Source organism: Carassius gibelio, chromosome A11 (genome assembly GCF_023724105.1).
Source record: "Carassius gibelio isolate Cgi1373 ecotype wild population from Czech Republic chromosome A11, carGib1.2-hapl.c, whole genome shotgun sequence".
Lineage (NCBI taxonomy): Eukaryota > Metazoa > Chordata > Actinopteri > Cypriniformes > Cyprinidae > Carassius > Carassius gibelio.
In genome coordinates, this window is record NC_068381.1 from 5,075,262 (window position 1) to 5,091,838 (window position 16,577).

General features: G+C 35.4%; 1 protein-coding gene across 1 annotated transcript in view; it reads left to right on the forward strand.

The window, feature by feature from the left end:
• The first annotated feature begins 4,431 nt into the window (after positions 1-4,431).
• Positions 4,432-16,577, forward strand: part of LOC128022108 (protein bassoon-like) — a 67,242-nt gene continuing 55,096 nt past the window's right edge. Inside the window, exon 1 of the mRNA XM_052609356.1 lies at positions 4,432-4,786. Coding sequence (XP_052465316.1) covers positions 4,451-4,786 — 336 coding nt within the window. The 5' untranslated portion in view covers positions 4,432-4,450. The remainder of the gene's footprint in view (positions 4,787-16,577) is intronic.

Sequence of the window (16,577 nt, forward strand, 5' to 3'; positions counted from 1 at the left end):
GTCACTATTGAAAAATAAGTGGGGAAATACTGTACAAGAGTGGAGTTGACATTTAAATGCAGCATAAGCATATTTTACTTCCTTAATCTGATGTTTTTCAAATGGCATACTTATATTTCACTACGTATTGACATGGGTAGGAGAAAGCCTTTTAATATAGAAAAATGATGCCCTTCACCTTTAAATATTCTGAAAGATTATATTGTGCTAAAATATAATACTTGTAAACCTTTCCACCTGACCTAAACTGTTTTGAAGTCAATATAGTGTGTAAATTGAATATTGGGAAGCAACTTTGCATCCCTGTTTGGACTAAGATTACATTTCATCACCGAATACTAAGCTGACACTCAAATAATGAACTTTTCTCCCGCTTCGCCGTGTCTCAGTTTCAGGGCTTGCATATAAAGATGGACCAGGTGCTGAAAATATTCTTGGACAGACAGCAGAGCGTTCCAAGCACAGCTCCAAACACACACACACACACACACACACACAAACACACACACAAGGAAGTCTCAGCCTGATTCCGTTACTGTGAAACCTGCTATTTTAGTTCTCGCATACTTTTTTTGTTTCTCCTCAGAATTGGACAAAGTGTAAGCTTTTAAAATGTCTTATGTGTGCATTTGAGGCTCTCTGTGTGTATCTCCGTGCACTTGTGATTGCCAGCTCTTTGGAGACAGTTATGGCCATAGAGAAAGCTTAAACTCTTCTAATTGCTCGCTAATCCCAGCACCAGCCTGTGGAAGAAAGAAGAAAAGAAAATCATTACTTCTGTTGACATGTGAGGAACAACCTCAGAGTAGCAGAAAGTCTGCATAGGGTACTTCATGCCTTTATAGGCAACTTGGGCACTTTAAAAGAGAGAGAGAGAGAGAGAGAGAGAGAGAGAGAGAGAGAGAAAGAGAGAGAGAGAGAGAGAAGGATGCCAAGAAAGGGTTTGACAGAAGCTTAAGTGAAAGTTAGAAAGCAGGCAGCTGTAAATTCAGCAACTAGGCTTAATTGAAAAGGACAAAATATGTGAGGAAGCAAAAATGAAACACACATGGGATCCGTAAAATGTAATTGATGTCCATATGTGTGCTGGTTTTGTCTCAAAGAAGCAGCTGCCGCTGAGCGAAATGATACAGTAAACATGCTCTGCTAAAATGTTCCTCTGTTGTTTTAGTAAAATGGTTTTTCATGAAATTATTCATTTTTATTTTGAGAAACTTAACTAGTTAATTAATATTTGTTTATTCTACATTTTGAGTCACAGAAATTCTGCTCAAATTAAACAAATTTTTTATATTTTAAAATGTGTGTGTATATATATATATATATATATATATATATATATATATAAATATATATATATATATATATATATATATATATATATATATATATATATATATATATATATATATGGTATAAAAAATATGAATTCTGCGTATTTATCTTCATCAGTTTAGGGCACCACTAGATTTTGTCAAATATTCTTGAAAAAGTAACAGTGAAAATTGTAATATTATTTAGTAATCTCAAACGAAACACTGTCATACAACCGTGTATTTGATCATAAATAAAACATACTAGAAGACTAAAAAAAGTTGATAGCAAGCAATCATAACAAGTTTCTTTATGACAGACTCCTTGACTCATATTCATACTAAAGCATTTCGTCTTTTAACAGGACACACATTCAGCATCTCAGCATCAGCTGAGCTTGAGTAATTGTATTGTTTTATAAAGGCATCTGGATGAGATTTAGTCATGTCATCTCTGGGATTTGCATAATGTTTATTGATTATGGTTTGAAAGGTGCCAATGACAGTTGTTTGAGTGAAACAAGAATAAATAGAGAACTTTGATGATATGCTTAAAGGGGGGGTGAAATGCTTGTTTTCACTCAATATCCTGTTAATCTTGAGTACCTATAGAGTAGTACTGCATCCTTCATAACTCCAAATAGTCTTTAGTTTTATTATATTCATAAGAGAAAGATAGTCTGTACCGATTTTTCCCGGAAAAACACAAGCGCCTGGAGGCGTGACGTGTGGGCGGAGCTAAAGAATCACGAGCGCGAGTAAGCTTTTGCGTTGAGAGCGTCTGGAAGCTGTGACAGCTGTGAAGGCTGAAACTGAACGAGAGCAGCAGCAGCAACGACTCGCTCAGAGCGGGGCTCGAACCCGGGTCTCCGATGGGAGGCGGATGCACTAACAAGGAGGCAGAGATATTTGAAGCAGTTTTACTCACCGCCTGCGGTTCCAACACACAATCGTGACCCTTTTTCGTTGGGATTGCATCATCCTTAAGAAATAAATGATGTGCAAATCCGTCGTCAAACTGGGCCTTGTTTGTAAAACAAGCATCTTCGAAATGCAGGGAACAAACAAAAACACTTGAACAACTCCGTTGATGCTCTTTAAAAATAAACTCCATCCACTGGTCCCTTAATGCTGTTTTTTCTTTGGTAATCTGTGCAGGGTTGTCTTGCCCTGGCAACCAAAAACACACTCCTTTTGTGACATTTGGCGACGCTCTCGCTCTGATCAGTGAGTCTGTGTGCTCAGCCTCTCATTGCTCTGCTATACGGGAGCGTGCGCTCTTCCAGCAGAAGTGCCTCAGGACCCATATAAGGAAATTCCACTCCATCTAACGTCACACAGAGCCATACTCGGAAAAAACTTTCCGAAACTTGTGACAAACCGGAAGGAGTATTTTTGGAACAGAAATACTCCTTCAAACATACAACTTAATTTTTGAAACTTTGTCCATGTTTAGCATGGGAATCCAACTCTTTAACAGTGTAAAAAACTCAGTATGCGGAAATAGCATTTCACCCCCCCCTTTAAGAATATTCACTGCTCATATGCTCACCTTCACCAGAAGTTTCTAAAGAAACATGCTCATTAACAAATTTGCAGCATGATTTAGTACAGCAACAGTGTGATCAAACTGTCAGTGGCCGATTTTTGAGATTCTTGTGGTAAAAAGCGTGTTTGTGTAGTAAACAGCAGTTGCATTAAAATGCTTCTATTGAAAGGATTTCTTTCACCTGTGAGATCTCCTTCAGGGTCCATTTTTGCATCCTGTCATCCAACTATTTTGCTTTTTCTGATTCATGCCAAACATTCTTATTTGTTTTTCTAATTTGTTTTTGTCTGTTAGCTGATGTTTTACATTATACATTTTTTTTGTGGTGTTTCCTTAACCTATAACCTATACTGATATTGATTATTTTAAAACGGTCACTCACATTTTTTTTTAACATAACGAAAACAGTTTTTAACATGATTTTGATGTCCCATTTCCATTGCAATGCAATGTCTGATTTTAAAATGGGTTTCAAAAGATGAATTTTGACATTTTACGTTTTCAATTGATATATAATTTCTGATGATTTCTAAAGTGTGATGGGGAAAAAGGCAACTAAGAGGACTTTCTGTGAGAAAGGTCAGAACCCCTGTTATGATGTAGATTTTTTAAGGTGCACTCTTAATCTTTAATTAATCTATTACTTTTCCTACATAATTTTTTTAACAAAAAAAATGGTAAAATATCAATTTGGGAGTCTTAGACTTTTTCAATGATTTATAGTTTGTCATGATTAGGATTTAATTGTAAAATAGTGAAATAACCTTAGGCTTCCCACAGAAGGGACGGGTGACAGTTAAGGGTTAATGCATAAGTGCACAATCCAAAAACAGATTGTTTTGACACCAACACATCAATATTAAATAAATTGACATTAATTTATTATGACAATAAATCACACTTATAACTTAATTAAAATTAGACTACTGTATAAACATGCATTATTATTATAACAACTATTTTTTATATTAATGACAACACACTGTAAAAACATAACATGTTTTATTATTATTGTTATTATTATGTTTTATATTATTTTTAACAATATGACATTTATATTATTAATAATAATATCTGATTATTATAACAATTATCATATTATAATATATTCTAAACGTAGAAATAATAATAATTAATACTTTTTATTGTTGTAGTACAGTCAGTTGTGAACAGTGTATTGTTGTGAAGTCTTTTACACAAACCATTTACAATAGCCATCATTTTGTCACTTTGCCACTAAGCAGCTTCTGTTCTAGGTCAAAGTTCAAGAATGAACATTTTTCCGACAATTAAATGAGCTTATCTGAAGAGGAAACCCCTGTCACCGCAGATAATAGTTTCACATTTTTTTGGAGAAGTGTGAAAAGTCCCTGCTGTATTGATTTATCTCTCTATTCTCATTCAAAAAACTTTAAGAAGCTGAGGCATAAAGCTCTTTAAATCTCCCTGGGCAGATGGATCCAACAAAGTGTTCAGCTATCACTGATTTCAAACATATGCCACACCTCTGCTTTAATTCACACTCTGATGTCTTTTTTTTATCTCTTTTCACAGTATCCAAGGCAAACCCAATCAGACAGACCCGAGCATGGGACCCAAACCTGGGGGTCCGCCAGGTGCAGGACCCGGTCCCGGAGCACCAACGCAGCCTCAGGGGCCGGGTCAGGCTGCACGGAAGAACCTCCAGGTGGATGTGGGGAGCAGCAAAGGTGGACATCCCGTCTCTCCTGGAAGCAGCGCTCCCACCTCGCCCTATTCTTTACCCCAGATCGCACCCATGCCCAGCAGAAAGCTCTGTCCGGTGTGCAAGACCGCAGATCTGACGGGCACCACAGACGGCCAGCCAAACTGCAGTACATGCACACAATGCCGCTCCATGGTGTGCAACCAATGCGGATTCAACCCCAACCCTCACCTCACTGAGGTAAGCAACACGATGCATGTTCATTCAACATTTTTAGTCGTACACTACCCTTCAGAAGTTTGTGGTCAGTAAGATTTTTTCAATTGTAATAATATTACACAATGTACTCCCTGTATATTTCTGTCAAAAAAAAAATAAAAAAATACTGAAAACAGAAATTAAACATAAATATTATTATTGTAATGGTACAGTTGTAATATGAAACAAATTACTTTTTTATTTTTATAACGTTAAACCTTTATTATTATTTTATTATACGTTATATCAGAAAAAAAATTTAGCAGCTAGTTTTTACAATATTTTTGATCAAATAAATACAGCCTTGGTGAGCATAGGTGACTTTTCTTCTAAAACATAAAAGAATATCCGCCATTTATTCCTCTGTATGAACTCTTCCAGTTCGAGTCTGAATACTCACAGCATTTTTAATAGCTCTGCTGTCCGTTCCAGCTACATGTGACAAAATCATGGGAAATATGTCATCTGGCGTGTAAATCAACAGTGTGATATAACAGTGATGAAAAAGAGCAAGCACTGCAGCCCAATTGTTGATTTTCGAATAAAGTATTACTGTTAGCTTGGAGAGAGGAGGAGATGTGTTAAACAAAAAGCTCTGGGTAATGAATCCTACGCTTGGTCTCGGCCTCCATCTGGCACATACCCAGGAGTCAGGACACACACTGCACACAACCTGGAACTGCTCACAAGAGAGTCCTCTGGGGCGAATGAGAATGTGTGCCTGTGTTTTTTCGGTGTTTCTGCGTGTAGGATGCAGCGGAAAGACTGAGCCGGTGTTCAGAGATGCATGTGTGGGAGAGCGAGAGGGTGCACGGCTGAGCGTGTGAGGGTGAGATTGTTTCAACGTGTTTGAGGAGGTTCCTCAAAGGTGCAAATGGCTGGCGACGCTTTAAATCCTGCAAGTGTAAATTAGGCAATGGACAAGGGGACGGAGAGGAGGGGATGTTGACAGCTCATGATCACAGAAAGGAGATCAGCAAAGAAGGGCTCTAAAGTGATTTTTGGGGATCTACTGTCCTGGGCTTCAACTGCAGCAAAGCCATTGAGAGGGGAAATACAAAACAGTCCCATTGTTAGTAGTTGAGGGAAATTTTAAAAGGGTTGAACAGTTAAACAGTTCAGACAGAGAATCACAGATACAGAAAGCTGTTATAAGTAAATGTTCACTATAGTAATCTCTTTCCAGCCCTTTGAGAATATTTATGGAAACTAAGCTGCAAAAATAGTCTAGAAATTGTCATGGTTATCAACACACATTCAGTATTTAGCAACTTGACCTGTCCTGATGAATAACAGTATGAGCTACAAGTTTGGCGTCAGTAAGATATTTCATGATTCTGAAAGAAATTAATACTTTTATTCAGCAATTATGCTACCTTTACATAACTGATTAAAAGTTACATTTTTACAGTTATAAAAATAGTTTCAAATAAATTTGTTCTTTTAAAGTTTTTTAAATAACTAACTTATTTAGTCAAAAAATAATGATTTCTTTCCCCCCATGAAAATATTTAGCAGCACAACATATATATTTTTAAACATTTATGTTTCTCGAGCAGCAAATCAGTATATTAGAATGATTTTTGAAGGATCATGTGACACTGAAGACTGGAGTAATGATGCTGAAAATTCAGCTTTGATCACAGGAATAAATAACGTTTGAAATCTTGAAAGCAAAATTAATCTATCAATCTATAGAACATCATTGACATCAGTGGTGCCATATATTTGATTCTAGAACATCAGCAGAGAGAAAGAATTTTTTTGAATAATGAATAATGACTTTTGGCCTGTTCCTCTCAAAAAACTACTGTAGGAGTTTTTATAGTCTTGGAAAATATAGTACAAGTATCACTTTTGTGATACTTTGTGTTCATCATTTTGGAACATGATGAAAATAAATAAAGTTTAAGAGTGAGTAAATAATGACAGACTTTTCATTTTTAGGTGAACTTTCCCTTTAAAAGTAAAGAAGAAAGAAGCTGTAAGCATATATGTGGCGAGTGGGGCGGGGCCGAGAGGCGTGGGAACGAGGAGTGAGGCCAGGTGTAGTGATTGGAGATGAGCTACACCTGCGCCCCACCCCTCGTTCCCACGCCTCTCGGCCCTGCCCCACTCGCCACAATATATTTTTAGGAATACTACTCATTAAAATCCTTGACTATACCTGGCAGATTTAACTGAAATGGGTGTCCTGAAATCACATTTGTTTCCATGACAGCTCTTTACACAACAGTTCAGTATTAGCCAGTCAAAAAGATGCGTCTCTTTGGAGACAGGAATGTGTGATTGAATGGGTGGTCTTAATTTAGGCCATCAAATAAAGCAAGATGGCTTACATACACTACCAATCAAATATTAAAATACAACAAAAAACAGTAATATCGTGAAATCATTACTTTTGTATTTAAAGATGTTTTGAAGTGTGATTTATTCCTGAACTGGATTCTAATTCTAAATCTAATTCCTAATGTGAGCTCCAGGGCATCAGCGAGAGTTCAGGCTTCATTAAGTGGCCTAGAGCAGCCTCACCTTGGCCAGATCTTCTGGAATTTGCTGCTGGCTCTGATGTCTCTATAGTGGTTAAACATGAGATATAATTTGTTGTGGGTAAATCTGATGGGCAGTCTTTGGTCTCATTAATCTATTATTTGTTCAAGAGCAAACTGTTTTGGCTGAGGACAAAATCTCATCATGTTATTTTTTGTGTAACTCTAATGCTATATATTGGAGCGTTGCTTTTGTAAGTTACTTTTCACTGAATTGTCTAGAAACTTTTATGATGGCTGTTTTTGTTGTTTATTATTCAATAAATAATATTTGATGTACATAATAGCAGTATTGGGAAACAGTGTTTTACGAGTCAGCAGTAAAGACTTTTATACTGACAGAGACTGAAACTTTAAAGTTTTTTTTTTTTTTTTAATAATAACTTGTAAGATGCTGTTAACAAATGCACTGAGCAGCGCTGTCCTCAACACATGAAAGAATAGTACAACAAAGATATTGCTTTTCTCAGCAGACATTCAAACTGATGTTTTCTTGTGAGCGAACTCGCTCAGTTCATCTCTCTCTTATAATATTCTACATAATAAGCTTTTAATACAGTAAAACAATAAGCCTTCAATGAAGAAACTCAACGTTCCTCCGTCACTAGTTCTAAATTGAAGTTTTCAAATTGGTGACGGAGGCTTGGGCTGTTACACTGTCAAATTGAAATTTGTATGCGTGGTGGAAGAAAGTAGGTCTTCACAAAATAGGATTTTTAAAGACATGCCGCTGTTGTTTTTCTTATGTTTTTACACACTCGTGCCATCAAACTGTTGAATAATGCAACATGTCTGTGTGGCTGTGTCGGCATGATTGGCCAATGTACAGCCATATCATGTCTATGAGTGTGATATTGCTCACATATTAAATTAAATTAAATTAAATTAAATTAAATTAAATTAAATTAAATTAAATTAAATTAAATTAAATTAAATTAAATTAAATTAAATTAAAGTGTATTTGTATAACCCTTTTTAGGGAACTTTATAGAAAACTAAGTTTCTACATTATTTAGTATTATTTAGTTAATAATAGTCAGTGGTGACTGGCAGTTTATATTTGGCAGAAATGTACAGAAAAATCAATTAAAGATGTAATCAAGTGGTAGCGATCGGACACTTAGGATCTAAAAACATCTTAGAACCTGCCCTTGAATACCTTTATAGTTTTGTAATCGATCTATGAGTATGTCATGATCTTAATATATATATATATATATATATATATATATATATATATATATATATATATATATACAATGGAAAAGCCAGTGAACTAAGTATATAGTATGGTGAGTCAACAGCTGAAAGTGTTGATCTTGGATATACGGATATATCAATGATCTATCATATCTCCACTTTTTTCACAAAAGAGATAATTTTTTGAAATTCGATGGGGGAGTTTTAGAGCCCTGCTGTGCTTTATAAAGACAAGATTGAATTAATTGGGCCCCTGTAGAATGGTGGACACTACAAAGTGGCTCTGACACTTGATTTAGACTGATGTTGCAGCACATAGCAAACAGCGCTAACTCAGCGTTTTTAACAGCTCTGCTATCAGTTCCAGCTACATGTGACAAAATGATGGGAAATATGTCATCTGGTGTGTAATTTCAGAGTTCAAGTGCTGTAAGAGCAGATGCTTTATGAGCATATGGTTTAAATTACTAAAGATCTCTGCAAAACAGAAATACAGCAATAATGGTTGAGTTTAGATTTTTATGTCAAAAGCAAATGTTAAAATTATAGTTTTTATGCATCAAGCATGAGCCAAGCGTAAATTAATTAGTGAAACAGCAGACATTGTGATAATACAGGCTATTAACTGTGCTGTATGTAGTAGAGTAGAGGTGAGAAATATACCAGTGGAAGCAGTTCACTGGCTTTTCCTATCACTTTGCTTTAAAAAATAAAATGAGGAAGAACTTGTTAGAAATAAGGTGCAGGGCGGTGTGATGTGGAATTGACACTCTGCTAAGCCTCACCTCCTTAGTGACTGTTGCTTTCACTCTCAAGATTTCCTATTAGAGCTTGTTCTGCCACTGGCAAACTGTAGACGCGATCAGATTTAGTGAATTATCTCAGGCATTATTAAATAACACCAGGATTAATGGAGCATTTTTTTTTATTCAACAACCAGTGAATAGCACAAGTCATATTACCAACAAGAATCAAAATAGAGAAAGAAAACTAAAATAATAATAATGATAATATTAATAACAGCAAAAAAAAAAAAAAAAAAAAAAAAAAAATATATATATATATATATATATATATATAAAATACCAATGAAATTTATTGCGTTATTATATAGTCACCCAAATGTCACAGATATGTCATGACAGCCAACATCCAAAGTGTAAATTTGGACAAAAAGTGGGTAATATTGTAACCAGATAAAATAGTTTTCTTTTTGTAATAACTCAAATATATACACACACACACACAGATTTATAAATACTATATTATTTAAAACTGGATAATATAAGCTGTAAATATTATAAATTCAACAAAATATTTTCTAACTTACACAATATTACCCAATCTGAAATGCATTTGTGCCCACTCAAGACTTGTTTTGTTAGATAAGCAATATGCTAACTTCAAACTCTTTTGTTAGTTGGGGTTCCTCTGCACTTCACATGCAGTTTGTATGATGCAGTGAGTTACTGCCTACTGTATATAGAGCGTTACAAATTGATGACTAATGAGGCGTCATTTCAGTTACGTTGCAGCTTAGTAGGAAGCTTCCTATATATGATGGTTGGACTATTCCAGTAGTAATATTTTGTTCAGAGGGTTTAGTGTAGTGTAAAGATATCATGTTAAAGTTGAACTCTAAATGTCTCTTGGAGAACAAAGCGGAGAGAACATGAGACAAGAAGCAAGAACAGCTGGTGAAGAGGAAAAAGAGCGGCCATCTGATCACTATGCAACAGACACCTGGAGAAAGAGAGAGAGGGGCTTGACATGATGGTGACAACACTGAGTGGGATGTGGGATCCAGGGATATACGGACAAATAAATAGCAGGGTGGGGAAGGAATGATAGAAGGAAAGAGAAAGTGGCTCTGACACACTCCAGTAGTCACCAGCAAACAAGATGTGGTTCCACTCTGCCATTGGCTGATCCTCTATTTATAGATCCTGCTCTGTCTCTGCAACGATCTTCCATTCCTCTTGCCGGAGAAAACCAGTGGAGGATCAAAGGCGAGAACGGGACGGACAGATGGATGATGTGCAAATGTAGAAAGAAGAGAGTCAGGTAGTTAAGGAAGCTAAAAATAATTGTGCTTGTTTGGCACATAAGCACTGTTCTCTCCGAAAACCCTGGGGTAATGACGGTGGAATGTGAACATCATGAATTCTTCTCGCTCCACGAGTTCTTTGCAAATCTGTGTTTTGACAGGAACGTGAAACCTAATAGATCGGTCCTGCATTCTGGCTTCGGATGTCTCACGTTTTCTGTTTTCACGCTATCTAGTGGATTCATCATGGGACTGACAACAGAAACTGAGTGTTGGGCCATCTGGGCTACAACACACACATCACAGCACAAACACAAAGAATACACTCACACACACACCGCCACGGCCCTAGAGATTTCATGCTATTTTTCCACCATTACACAAATATGCCCAAGCAGCATTTGCACGTTATTTGGTTACCATATGCATTTCTAAATACATACCATATTTATTTTTAAAGTGCATTGATGATGGCTTTTGTGATTTTCTGACGTTTTGATTTAATTTGATTTCCTACCATTACATAAATGTGCCTAGGCAGCACTTGGTTACCACATTAAATACTTAATATATACACCATATGCATTTTCTACACCGAGTGCATGGATGATGTATTTTATAATTTTCTGACACTATATATTATATTAGACATTTAGATATCTGGATCTTGGATATTTAGTAGTAAGGAAAATGTAGTTTAAGATTTGAGGTGAGGTAACAACATTTATGATGCTGCTGCTGTCAAATATTATTTTTGATTTGGAATATGTTTGAAGCTGACCTGGATGACTAGAAGTAGCTGGCCGAAGCCATTTCCATTAATCTGAGTATTATTTATATACTATTTATAGTATTGTTGTAGCGTTTATTAGTATTTTAAATCAGCATTTCAGTTTAAAATATTAGTCATTTCGTTTTATGTTTTTGTAAATGTTATTACATTTTTGTTTCTATTTAGCTTTCATTTATTTCAGTTACTTATATTACTTCAGTTATTTGCCAAGCTATTGTTAAATTTAATTTAAGTTTTACATATTTATTTTTTATATTTGCATAGTTTGATTTTATTGTTTTGCTGTGTTTAATTTTCATAGTTTTATTAATCTTATTTTTATAAATGTTTTGCCTTAAAAGGGGCATTTGAACTTAAAAGCCGTATACTGTTTAGACTTTTTCCTGAAAAGGAGCAGAATGTGTTAATATATGTTTATCCACAGACAAATTATGGGATTAATCTCAGTCAAATACTTTAATCGCCTGTGGCTATCGCCTTACTTTCCACTTTTAGCTCAGTCATATCTAACAGCACATAGTAAAATTGGCTCAGAAGTGCTTGAGTTGATATTGAACTGATGTGTGAAATGGCTGCTGGTCTCTGAGGGCTGAGTAAGAATGCATCGCTCACCACGCAAACATTATTAATCAAACAATACACTACTGTTCTTTTCTTCTAAATGGCACAGTGTCTCGCTGCCTCTCCAAGACAATAGGATCTGTCATGTGTTAAAGAGACGGATGCATGCCCCGCTTTTGCCGCTAATGCACAAAATATGCATTCATGTGCATACTGTGTAGTAATAGAAATAGTTTATGAGAAATAGTCATTTTTTCCACACTTAATGTTTCTGTGAGTTTGGTGATAGGAAAACCTTTAAATGTTTCACATAGCACAAATGTCTAACTTTTCGATTACCTGGAGGTCACATCTAGACCATGTGGAATATTGCAGCCTTCGCCATCTAAGCTGCATTCACAACATTTAGGAAATTACCATAATTACGTGTTGACAACTCAGAGCTGTTTACGTCCTTGGATTCTGAATTGATTTGTTTCTATGGCGATGATCGTAACGCTGAATAAGAGATCATTATGTGGGTGGCTAACCAACTGTTTTGTGCTAGTTTTGCTAATGGTTAAGCATAGTTTGTTTATATATTATTTATAATATTTAGATATTATAATAAAGTCTTGTAAAGTGACTGGAAATTTCAAATCAGAAATATGTGTTGGCTACCAAACTATCTGTAACTTTTCATACTGCAGCTAATCAAACTGGTGAGAATGGACAAGCAATGGACAGGCAACTTTGTAAAGTAAACATATCATCCACATCTTAAGTCACATCTGAATCTAAATGAACTTGAAATTCCTTAAATTCTGTGAGTGAGACAGTTTTTTTTGAATAAATTAACCTTGCACCTGCCACCATTAATAGACTTGTATTTTTCACCAGAGGATTTGATGACCAGTGTTGAAAAATGTTATTATTATTATCATCATCATAAATGTAAATAAATTACTAATTTAATTATTCGATGCAATAATATTATTGAATGTATTACAATGAAGCAATGTAAACATTTTATAAATTATTTAGATTTAATTATTATTATTATTAATATCATCATTATTATTAACAAACTATTAATAATAGTTTGTTATAAACACAACAATAAAATTTTCTGATGTAGTAATAATAATAATAATAAGCATTTTGTATTGTATAATAATAATAAGCAATTGTATTATCCTGAAGAAGTGTTAAAAATGCATACATTGTTTTGATTCAATCATTATTTAGTATTTATATTGTTATTATTACCACCACACTAGTGATAGTATAATACTGAAGCGTTGTAAAAAATGCAAAAATGTACCACTGTATACAAGTCCCTAAAATTGGACCAGTTATAAAATTCAGTGTTGCAATTATGTTTCCAACCAGGTTGTGAAAACCTTACAGCCACAAACGCATAATTAAGGTAATTTTAACACAACGAGTGCAGCTATAGCTTAGCATTTTGATTTCCTCCCTAATGGAGAGTTCAGTTTTCTCATTACTTTGTTATTATGATCATTACTGCTCACAGAAACATTTCTCTTGTAACGTGTCACATTCATTAAGGCAAACTGATGTAGTTTTTAATCATCTTTAAACACCTCATTTATAAACTACCCATTAAGTGTGCACTGTGGTACTCTGGTTGTATACCTTTAAAACTCCTCACCAGCACATTTCCATTAATCCGCTTTATTTGTGCTTCATATGCTCTGATAAGCTGTCAGTTTGGTCTAATGCTCATAGAGAAGAATTCGTTTATGAATCTGGAGCCCGTTGAGACGGGAGTGAAGCTGGGTTGTGTTCTTGTGTGGTGTTAGATATTTAAAGTATTAGGGGGCCTTCAGAATGCTCTTTTGATACGTCTCGTCCCAGTTTCGGCTCGGCGCTTTGCTGTTGTGGTTTGTTGTTAGGAAACTGCAGCATTCAGTCTGTCTCAACCGCTTTAGTCTGGAAACAGGCAGCAGTTCGCCTCCTCTATCTGTCGCTCTGCTCTTATGCCACAGAATGCTGTCGACGTGACTGTCTGTGCAGCTGATGTGTCTCTATTTGTCTACACGACTCTTTGATTGTGACTCCATCTGCTTGTCTGTTTGCTTTTCACCTGTTCTCCATATCCATGTCATTTCATCCTCTCGTTCTGTCTGTCTCACCAGCTGCGTTGTAAAACAAGATTTTTTTTATTTTTTTATATCCTTCTTATACTAAATATATACTGTGCACAGGTGGAAGAGAGCAAAACTACATATTTAACAATTCCCTTAGTAGATAGCCTAATGTAACAATTTGTATGCTGTTCTTTTAAATATAATGATAGTTCACCCTTAAAAGGTACAGGTGAACGTGTGTGAAGTCTAGATTTGTGTGTGAAACAGACTAGTATTTATTGTTGTTCAATTGAACTATTCATTCAAGAACTGGCATGTCTGGATCATTGAGTCGGTGAGTTGAATGAATCATCCGGTTGAGTTTATGAATCACATCAGCTAGTTCATTGACAAGAATCGATGCAAAAGAACAATTCATCCACGGATCTGATTCTCAATTTTAAACCACTGGCTCAGTTATTTGGTCACAGGATTTCTCATGTTAACTCACTGAAGATTCAATTAACGAAAAATGACTCAAATTTAACTCTGTTTGTCATATGTGAGGAAAATAGCTGCGCTCATAAATAAAATTTCATTTATTTTGAAAAACAACGATGCATTATTAACCTAATCTAATGTTAATGTATTAGCATGATATCAATATTTTGTTTTTTAAATATCACATTTAACGTCAAATGACCAGTATATTATGAAAACCCTAGTTTGGGATGATATAATGAGTAAATCATAATAAAAATGTCATTTTTATGTGAACCTTTTCTATAAATGTGACTGTGTGAGCTGTGTACAGTGAATATATTAATAACCGAGCTCTGTAAAGGGTGCAGCGTGCTCTGCAGTGTGTGTGTGTGTTAGTATTCAGCTCAGTGTCTCAGTGAGAGATTCTCCTCTTCTCATGGATTCTCTCTCTCACACCAGCTGACTAATCAATATCTCGGGTGCTGCACCATCATTTGGGTGTAGATCAGTGGAAGAAGTGTGTTTGTGTATGTGTGTGTGGATGCACTCTGAGGGAAATTAGCATGAACCTGTACACATTTAGTTTCTCATAAATCGCATCTAATCTTTGCGCACATACATAAGAACACATAAAAAAGATGCTTGTTTAAATATGCACAGATCCTGCACGTCCATGTGTAACTCCCAATTGAATGCAGTATATTGTTAGACTTGCAAGACTAACATTGTAAATGTTAAGCAGTATCTACAAGGATATTAGTTTGATGTTATGTAAATATTTTTGTACATGGAAATCTATATATATATATATATATATATATATATATATATATATATATATATATATATATATATATATATATATTGTATGTATGTATGTATGTATGTATGCATGTGTCACTTTGAATGTTAGATTTTAATTTTTAAATGTTTCCGCGATGCCAAAAATGAGAACATGTAGTTTGAATGAATAGGGCGAGCAACAATTGGAACACAACTCCATATTTGGAGAAAGGGCGGGACTTGGGATGGGCGGAGTCCTATAAAGAGATTATGGGTGCAGTCATTATTTTTTGTCACTCTCTTGTTGATCTTAAAACTGTGCGTTTTTTTTATTCCTGGTAAAAGAGACCATTTAAATCCTCAGTTTTTATGCAGCTCTTGCTATGGAGTTATTTTTGCTATTCCCATACATTCTATTGAATCAATAGGAAATTGTACGATTTTAATCAGAAAACATCACCTAACCTATCCCTGTTCATTCTTATGATGCAAAAATCATAATAACCATTTACTGTGCACGTACCTTATAATGTCTGGAATTTTCCCTGCATAAAAGGTTATCGTAATATCGTAACAGAGGCTTGTATTGTAGTATATATTGTATATTCCCGGCCAGGATTTTAATATTGCCTAAAATATCCAGGTTTTGGCTGTTTGCACTGTGCAGGTCGATCGTTGTGTGACATTCATGAGAGCTATAGAGGCAAGAGCAGATGGATCCTTATGCTTTCGAACCGCTCTCGCAACTACTTTAGTGTCTTTTTGATCAGTGTGCAGCGACGCTTCTAGTCAAACGAACAAACAAACGTGCGCATATTTGCATCGCTTTGATCATTCCAAGTAGATCTCACCATCTCATGGGCAGCCCCATAATTCGATTATGTATGGTCGATTATATACAATACCTGCATGTTATTGGTCAAACTGTTTTTGATGTTTTATGCAATATTAAAATCCTGGCCGGCACGTGTCCCGTATGAACTGCACACCCTACTTATGCCGCTTGAATTATTGCATCAGTATTACAGATAGCGTCTGAAGGACACATACATGTCATGATACATACACATATCCTAAAAACTATTCCTGTGTCATTGATACACTTCAGATAGAGTGATTTTAGGTTAGTGTTTTGGCTGTCAGACAATGAGGCCCCCTGCAGGTAGAGAATAGCAATATGGCCCTTTGAACACTTCCAGTGGCTTCACCATAATGGCAGCTTAGAAGCAGGGAGCAATCAAGTAATTAGATAATTGGTTAAGCTCTATGATCTAAAGACACAGTC